The sequence below is a fragment of the Mesoplodon mirus genome (assembly GCF_964341445.2).
Source record: "Mesoplodon mirus genome assembly, chromosome: 2".
Taxonomy (NCBI): Eukaryota; Metazoa; Chordata; class Mammalia; order Artiodactyla; family Ziphiidae; genus Mesoplodon; species Mesoplodon mirus.
The window spans coordinates 114,689,766-114,699,294 of record NC_138977.1 but is presented as its reverse complement, the minus strand read 5'-3'; the positions used below and the strand labels follow the sequence as shown (position 1 = coordinate 114,699,294).

At 46.5% G+C, this 9,529-nt stretch overlaps 1 protein-coding gene across 1 annotated transcript; it reads right to left on the bottom strand.

Moving 5' to 3' along the window:
- Positions 1-709: 709 nt before the first annotated feature.
- ZP4 (zona pellucida glycoprotein 4) lies at positions 710-8,710 on the bottom strand (the record flags this gene model as incomplete). The annotated part of the gene is given in 12 exon segments (XM_082643188.1): positions 710-813; positions 1,029-1,145; positions 2,132-2,207; positions 2,515-2,662; positions 2,739-2,928; positions 3,114-3,244; positions 4,547-4,644; positions 5,185-5,372; positions 6,146-6,298; positions 7,873-8,002; positions 8,004-8,176; positions 8,458-8,710. Coding segments are annotated over 12 exon segments (1,761 nt in total).
- Between the last annotated feature and the right edge of the window lie 819 nt (positions 8,711-9,529).

Genomic DNA, 9,529 nt, shown 5'->3' with positions numbered 1-9,529 from the left:
AAATGCAAGTTCATAAGCTTCAGCCCAGACCTACTTAATCAAAGTCTGGGGGTGGGGGCAGTAACTGTTTCCATCAGCCCTCCTTTGATCCTGATGCACACGAAAGTTGGAGAACCAATGGTCTAGAACAGCAGTCCCCAACCTTTTTTGGCACCGGGGACCAGTTTCGTGGAAGATAATTTTTCCACGGATGGGGGTGGTGGAGGGGTGGTTCAGACAGTAACGCCAGCGATGGGGAGTGATGGGGAGTGGCAGATGAAGCTTCGCTGGCTTGCCCACTGCTCATCTCCTGCTGTGAGGCCCGGTTCCTAACAGGCTGAGGACCGGTACGGGTCCATGGCCCAGGGGTTGGGGGCCCCTGAGCTAGAAGTTTCGTGACTAGCTCTAGACTAGTTCTACCTAAGTTTGATCGACTTTGTGGAAGAGTTTTGTTCTACACCCTCATAAACTTGTAAAAGATCTGCTAAGCCTGAGATACTAAGTTCTTGTAGATTCTGCTTGAGTTGTCAACCAACTATGAAATTCTACTGAAATGTTCTCTTCAGAAGATAGGAGGGCTGCAGAAGAAAAAATTAACCCAAGCTGGAAAGAGGTGATGCTAACAGTAGATGAGCTAGTGTAAAGAAATTACTTTTTACCTTCCAAATGAGAAGCTGAGCACAGGCTAGCAGTGCAATCTGGTTTTATTAACACATTTGGTCTGAGTAGCTCATCTCCGTTTCCTGATGGCCAGGTAGGACACGAACAAGGCTCCAATGATTAAGGTTCCAGAAAGGCCAGCTACCCACAGAGCTTGGGAGTCTACAGGAGACCCTGTAGGATGGAAAGGTAGATTAATGCATACTGAAAAGCAAGTGATTCTACATCCTAATAAAGACTGCCAGTCTTGAGCTACGGGAAAGAAAGCTATACAGTTCCTTTTGAGGTTCACATTGACCAAATCAGTAAGGGAAGCCGGGGTGAGCAAGTAGCTTTGGTTTGACCAATGGTTCAGATATGGAACCTCCTGGAGGTCTCCTTCCACTCACTTGAGTATTTATGGAGCTTTTCTGAAGAGTCCTGAGTGGCTTGGAGTAAAATCATGGGACCCTGGCTAGAAATGCTAGCAGAGCTGTTCTGATAATGGATGTCAGAGCTTCTTCTTCCTGTTGGAGAGATGAGTTAGGGATTTGTTAGTACATGTGGTGTGAGTGGTTAAGGAGTCTAAAATAGTGCCAGGTCCCTTGGTATGGGTAGCTCTGCTCCATGGGCCTCAAGAAAAACCTCAATGTGTTCGATACAAAGTCTCAGACTTGCTCATTTGTATTAACACTTTGAGAGAAATGATGACTTTGGACTCTCCCCAAACTGTCATTCTTCTTACGTAGAGATGCTTGAACAGTTGTACCTTAGTACTGAGACCCTATGATATAAAGGTACCTGGTAAGACACTAATAGCAGAGCTCTGTTTGAATCCTATTTCTACTGCCAGTTGTAGATCTTTGACCTTTCAAAGTTTTAGTTTTTATAGACATATATGTGTACAAGTGTATGCATCATTGCAGTTGGATGTTGAATATTTAATCTATTAGATGATAGTTATGAAAAATACTATGAGGTGTTTTTTTTGCCATAGGGGACTTAAAGCTTCAGGGGTCATGAATCCCAATTAATTCAGGAGCCAGGTAAGATTTGTGGGATCAGGTGGAGTATACAACTGTATGAGCCTTGGGCCTGATCATTAGAGCACATAACTAAGTCTGCAATCCTATTCCACCTGTAAGCCTTCAGGCCTTGTTGCCAGACCTGCCTTCAAGCAAGTATAGAGGTCTACATTTATATCTGGATAGACCAGAAATGTTTTATTAGATTATAGGCTGTGAACCCATTTGCCTCCTGGCTAAGTCAAAATTTATATGGAGAAAAGCTAAAGCTGAGAGTTTTAAGGATTTATAGCTTATATTTAGAAGGCCTGGAATTCTAGTAAACTAGTTGTATTTCTGTTCTACTGCATCGTGAAAGTACTTAAGGAAGCCTCATTAATAAGATGAATCTTCAGTTTGACTCATTTGCCACAGGCTAAAGAAGGTTTGCTCTGGGACGCCAAATACACTGAAATCTGTCCTCTGGTGTAGACAGCTTGGAAACTTACGTCTGGCAGGACAGGTTGTCACGCAGGATGGTGTCCCAGCAGGCTGGCAGACCGATGCACTGCAGTGCAGATACACCTGGGAGCCAAAAGAATTGGGATCATGGTATAACACATCATAAGTCTTCAAACCTGCTTTATCTCCCCCAGGAAGAAATCAAGAAGTTTCAGAAAATCCTGAAAAACCAAGCTGACATCACAGAATCACTAAAATACTCGATTCTAGCCGACATGTCACACATGCCATTGCCATCCCTTGATTGCTCCAAAGCAGTACCAACAACCAATGTTTAAGGGCCACTTCGGCTGAAGAGTGGTACAGTGTGAAAACACTTGAGCTGGGGGGTTTAGAGCCCTGATGAAGAACACGGAAGGTGGCATCATACCGGTCCCTTGAGTGCCTGCTTTGTCACTGAGTCCACGAAACTGAAGGTGGAAATGCTGAAGCGCTGGTAGTGAGAAGGAAATGGCAGGTCCAAGGCTCTCTGGACAGGGATCAGTTTGGTCTGATAGTTGTCTCCAGTGTAGGGGCATCTAAGCAAGGATATCCAGCAGTCAAGATGGGCTTCGTGGAGGGTGTTTAACACAGGTGCAGGAAAAAGCCACTTACCCATTTACCAGCATGGGCCACTGGGGCCAGAGCAGGGCGTTTGTGCTGGGTGTGGCCCAACACTGGTGTAGGCGCAGCTCTAGACTGGGGTCTGTTCTGTGTTGGATGGAGACTTCCACGTAGATGGGATCCCGAAGCAACTTCACCACTGGGTAGTCACTAGCAGTGTAGTAGGAGTTATAGTGTTTGTCTGCAAGAGGCCAAAACAACTTGAAGCAGTAAAGAGCTTGGAACCTCTAGGTGGCTTGAGATAGACCATCACCCACATAAACACCTCTGGCAAGTATCTTGTTACCAAGGTAGGGTCTTGACGCCCAGAGAAGGGACAAGACTTGGACTAGAGGCCAGATACTCCACAAAAGAGGGTCTTCCTACCTTTGGCAATCTGAAGTTCCAGAGTGAGGTGTCCAGGCTGGGTCTCAGGAAGGGGTGGCGGGACAGTAAAAACCTGGACATTAACTGGAAGAGCATTGCCGCTTGCAGAGTAGCTACAACTGATTCGAAGCCTGCAGAAAAATAAGATTTTAGCTACTATCTTGGGTGGGTGGACCATGTCACCTCTTTAAGGTTTGAGGAACCGTTAAGTGCCAGGTGTTAGAACAAGTTTATAAATGTGTTGTGTGATTCTGGCCTTGTGAGACCTATCATTGGGGAGACTGATATGTAAACAAGATCAGTGTTTGAGAGTTTGATATAAAAACCATACAAGAAATAGATATGGTCAACAGATGAATGGATAAAGATGTGGTAGATACAATGGAACACTACTCAGCCATAAAAAAGAATGAAATGATGCCATTTGCAGCAACATGGATGGACCCACAGATGGTCAAACTAAGTGAAATCAGACACAAAGACAAATATCATATGATATCACTTACATGTGGAATCTAAAATAGGACACAAATGAACTTATCTATGAACCAGAAACAGACTCACAGACAGAACAGACTTGTGGTTGCCAAGGGGGAGAGGGCATGGGGGAGGGATGGATTGGGAGTTTGGGATTAGCAGATGCTAACTATTACATAGAGACTGGATAAATAAGGTCCTACTGTACAGCACAGGGAACTATATTCAATATCCTGTAACAAACCATAATGGAAAATATGAAAAATATATATAACCGAATCACTTTGCTGTACAGCAGAAATTAAAACATTGTAAATCAACTATACTTCAATTAAGAAATAAATATGGTGCTATGAGAAAAACATACCTTCTGAGGAGGGGGTAATCAGGGAAGATGTTGCAGGGGATTTGATAAAAAATAACAGTGATAGACGAGAGAAAAGTATGGAGGCAAGAAGTTTGAGGGCCACTGAATACTCTAGATGCACAATCTTGGGTTAGGGAATAATGAGGGAAGGATCGAGAAAGATTAGGCTGGAGAAGTAGTAGCAGTTTCATGCAGGGCCCTGCAAGTTATGCTCATGATGTTAAGCTTAAGCTCTAGGAAGACAAAGAGAAAGCGTTAAGTATGTTAGCTAAGGTTTTAAAGGGATTCATTTTGCTACAGCTTAACCAGTGGAGGTAGAAGGAAGAGACCAGAGTGAGAAACAAAAGACCCAGGTGAAATGAATTAGAAGTCAGGTAAGTTTGAGGCTTAGATCAAGTTGGTGGCAGTAATGCAGGGCTACTGGATCAAATAATGGTCAGTGAGATTGGACAACCAAGGCAGTTGAGATTCTCCTGTCATGAGAAGATGGTCATTTCTGGATTCATGTTTACTCTAAAACTCCTGCTTTATGCGAAAAGGGAAGTCAGGCATTCTGGTCAAGCAAGGTCAGGTTAACTAAGACCCTTACCTGAAGATACTGTCTCGGGTGATAGAACCACGGCTCCAAGTTCTCACATCCCGAGTTGCAACAAGCTCGTTTTCATATACTGCCTGGTTTCCAGTGATCTACAAGGGCAGGTAAAGAAGTCTTGTCACTCCTGCAAGCCAGATGCTGCTTCACTCATAATGTGCTTTGGTTCAGTGCTCAGCAAGGCTGCCCTATGATAGGTTGCATTTTTCACAACATGAGTGGAGGCAAGAGCAGGTGGCATTGACTAGCTAGCAAGTTATCACTTTACCTTACTTTCAGGACAAAGGGACAGGAAGAGGCTTATGAGTAATCAGATGAGGCAGCCAGAAATACTACTGATCTCAGCTGACCTCCCTGCTCGTTTCCCAGGGCAAGGCAGTGGGAAGAACCTGCTATTTGTCCTCCTACAGTGTGATAAGGGGTGCTAGCCCCTTGCTGGAGTGCAGGTGGGATGACTTAGCCGAGTGCCCTGGGGAGGTTTCAGCTTCCTCAGTGATGAAGCCCTCTCTGTCCTAGAGACCATCCTACGCACCAAGCAGTAGCCACGGCTAAGCTATTCCAGTTCTCCCCCCATCACTAGGGCATTCCTACCCAACTTCAAGTCAGGAACAGAGCCCAAGGTCAGCTCTTCTCACCCAATTTGTAGTACCACAGGCAGTAAACGGAAACCGGAACAGGACAAAGGTGTGTGTTGCCATGACAGGTGTACATTCACTGTCATTCCTGAAGGCCAAGTGCACAGAATTCAGCAGCAGTGGGGGCGAGGTCACATTCTGAGACACAGCGATGGAGAAGTGGCCATCCTGGGTACAGCGTGCGGTCACTGAAACACCAGAGCAACTGTGCTGAAGGCAGGTCATCTTGCTTGTTACTGAGCCAGCCAGACAAGAGTCTAATTATTTAGTTTAGTTCTTTTAAATTCCCCCCCTCCTCTCCCCACCCCCCTCCTAGAAAAGCTGCATTCCCAGCTAGTGACCTTGATGCAGGTTCAGCCATCCAGAGCTTCATCAAGGCTCTGAATGGCCACTTGGGTTTGAATCTTGCCTCCATCACTTACTGTGTGGCCTCAAGCAGAGTATTTAACCTCCTTGCATCAACTTTATCTGTAGAATGGGGATAGTCATACCTGCTTTGTTTTACTAAATCAGCTAGAATTCAGAGCATAGAATTGAGTGTGGCATCTAGGTGTTTAATGAGGGTCTTTTTTTTTTTAATGGGAAAAACTTGGAGCATGGTTTGGGACAAATAATCATCTTTTGAAATAAAGCTCTCTAGACAATCAGCCACAAGTGGCTATTTCTTGGGAATTGGTTAAGTTTCTGTCAATTAGCATCTTGCACACAGACTTAGCTTCTTGAGTTCATTGAGAGTTACTTGCTTTACATTGGATTCTAGGAGAATAGACAATGGAAGGCTGTAGAAAGCTCTGTCACTTACGGTCAAGTGTTCTAGGAGGTGTTGCTTATACATTAACCTCTAGTCATCTTTACTATTTGCCTTCTGGATGGGGGTGGGGGAGAAAACCCTCCTCTGGGTTTAGTTAGTGGTAATTGCAAGCACTTTTCTTCAGTCGATTTCAAAGACACAGTGACTCACCTGTGTTTCCGTAGTAACAGGAATTGGCCTCTTCAGAATCGTAGCAGCAGCCTAGCTGCTTGCAGTCTCTTTGAGTGATGGGTGAAGGAGCACATGGCAGTCTGTCCCACACTGGGATAGAGTCGCAAAGGCCAGCATTTGGGATGTCTAGGGCTAGATTTTGCAGAGAAGAGCAACACTAAGTAACAAAGTTTGGTCTTTAAGAAGAGACCATTTCATTACAAAGCATTAACATTCAATTCCCATAGATATCTACGTGATTGAAAGAGATATGTACATAACAGATATCTGAGTTAGAAAGTTAACTATTAGATCACCTTATAGGAGTCCCCTGAAAGGAGTCTTCTTTGGAAGAAGAAATACCAATAAGATTGGAAGAAGCAGTGAGACTCAACTTTTTTATTCAAGTAAAGAATTCTTATGGTTCTGATGAACCTAGGGGCAGGACAGGAATAAAGACTCAGACATAGGGAATGGGCTATGAGGACACGGGGAGGGGGAAGGGTAAGCTGGGATGAAGTGAGAGGGTAGCGCTGACATATATACACTACCAAATGTAAAACAGATAACTAGTGGGAAGCAGCCACATCGCACAGGGAGATCAGCTTGGGTGCTTTGTGACCACCGAGAGGGGTGGGGTAGGGAGGGTGGGAGGGAGATGCAAGAGGGAGGAGATATGGGGATATATGTATACATATAGCTGATTCACTTTGTTATACAGCAGAAACTAACACATCATTGTAAAGCAATTATACTCCAATAAAGACGTTAAAAATAAAGAATGCTTAATTCTGTTTTTTGGGGGGTTTTTTTGTGGTACGCGGGCCTCTCACTGTTGTGGCCTCTCCCGTTGTGGAGCACAGGCTCCGGACGCGCAGGCTCAGCAGCCATGGCTCACGGGCCCAGCCGCTCCGCGGCATGTGGGATCTTCCCGGACCGGGGCACAAACCCGTGTCCCCTGCATCGGCAGGCGGACTCTCAACCACTGCGCCACCAGGGAAGCCCCTTAATTCTGTTCTTTAAAAGGCACTTCTCAATTTTAGTGTACTCTATAAATTACCATCATTTTGAAATGCAGTTCTGATTCAGTAGGTGGGGAGTGGGGCCTATGATCCTGTATTTTATCAGTATTACCACAGTGGCTATAGCCTAACAAGGCAGGTGTGAAGAATTACAAGTTCAACTCTTACGACTGAGGTAGGGCTCTCAGGTGGCAAGGCAAGATTTGCTGGAGTTGAGTTGGTGTCATACTTCCTATTAATTACCCAGTTAGGTAATTGAGTAGCGCCCCTAGCTGAAGGGGCTGAGCCCTATTCTCAGCGCAGTCTGCTTCTTGAAGGCATTTGCCGAGTCTCCTTGCTAACTCCAGCTTCCTTCCCTACCCTTCAAGGCGGGGGTAGCTTTGGTCCTGGGATAACTCTTGGTTCAATCCCAGCTCTGCCACCTATCAGTGAGGGGCACTTGGTAAGCTCCCTGCAGGGGGCCAGCAATAGGGCTCACAGCGCTGGGCTGGGATTATAGGGGACACGTGCAGCACCACCCACAGTGCGTGGGCCCCAAGTCATGGCTCAGGTGGTGGTTATCCTAAGGTCTCCTGTGGAGGGGAGAGTTAGAAGACAGTCCTCCACGGGTGCCTGGGGTCACTGCACACAGCAGGTAGAAGATGCCTGAGGGCATCTTCCAGGCAGCTCCATACCACCCAGAACCTGGAAGTTTCCAGCCCTTACCTGGGAGATCCATAGGACACCTGAACAGCTTTGTCTCTGTAACCGTCCTGCGTCCACCCGCATCTGCTCCTTCAACTCCAACCGGCATGATGTAGTGGGAGTCCTGGAGAGATAGGCCCCGGGAGTCAGCCTGGATGGTGGCACAGATGTCTCAGCGTTCCTGAGGACTGGGTCGTACTCACCCACTCAGTGACATAGCAGCCGCTGTAGGACACGTCCACCACCAGGGAGCTGCCAGGGCCCTCGCTGACCCAGGTGCCACACTCAGAGTCATTCTGCAGCCTGTGCGGCAGCCCACGATTATCTGGGGGTGGGGAAGGGGGGAAAGCACAGATGGTCGGTCACCACCGTCACCAGTGCTGGGAAAGGACTGCCAGCTTTGCCTTAGACCCCAGGGACAGCTGCCAAGAAAAGAGGAACAAAAGGGGAATCAGATTCAGAAGCAAAGCTACATTTTAAAAGATTTGTTCTATAGAGAGAAGCGGCAGAGTTTAGCAAAGGGGGGAAGCATTAGGACAGGAAGCAGAGGGCAGTTCTAGGCAGTAGAGGAGACACGCCGTTGCCTGGCTCAGCCTTCAAACCTACCCCAAGCTACTAGTGCAGGAGGGGTTGCTGTCTCCTGGCTGAGAAGGTTTATGGTGAACTGAAAGCTCCTTAGCCCACAGAGGAGTCCACCGGGATAATCTGGTGCCTTGGGCTCACGCTGGCCACTCAGAGCAACAGACAGTGGAAACCAGAGCCAGAGGGATTGCAGCAGCCACATAGCAGCGTCGCCGGGAGCCTGACTGACCGTACTTCCTGTCCTGCACTTCCTCTCCCAAGAGCCCGCGCTCCCCATGCCCTTTATATACAGAGGGAAAGCTGGTTTCAGGTGCACATCTATGTAGTATGCAGGTGCGACTCCTTTGGAAAGGGTGATTCCTCCAGCTTCATTCACTTTAGGCCACAGTCTGCAGCTGCAGTGCTTTAAACATCGAAATCAGGTGGTCTTCAGAGCCCAGGAACAATGTGGTACCTTTTAGCTGAGAGAGGCTTTCTCCCAGTTGCTCAGTGTAGCACTTAAAGTACTAGCTTATTGACCTTCCTTTAGAAGCTTGCATATTTGGGTGTAAATCCTAGCTCTGCCACTTATGAGCTGTATGAACTGGGTAAGTTACTACCTCTCAGAATCTCAGTATTCTCATCTGTAAATTGGGAATATCTCCTGGCAGCTGTGTTCTTTTGATTGTATTTAGCCTAATATTTATGATAGGAACAATTTTCCCAAGTTGACTAAGAATCTTTGTCAGAGCACTGAGAACGTGTAACCAGATATCTATAATTCTCTTCAACTAATAAAAGCGAACAAATAAGCATCGGTCTTCCCCGGGGAAACTGCACAACTCATTTAACCATGGTGGTGACAAACAGCACTGAGGAAATGCTGGACTCTGCCCTCAGGGATGGGATGTGGCTTTCCAACACCTCTGTCTGGTTTGGGTTTGGCCACTAGCCCATCATATCCCATTTACTTGCTCACAGGACTTACCACATTGGATTTTAATGGCCTCTTATTTACTCAGTGTCCCTACTAGAAGCACTTGAGGGCAGGGACCGATGTGTTTTCATTGCATCCTGAAAGCCTTAGACAGTGTGTACTCAGTGTTTACTGGGGAAA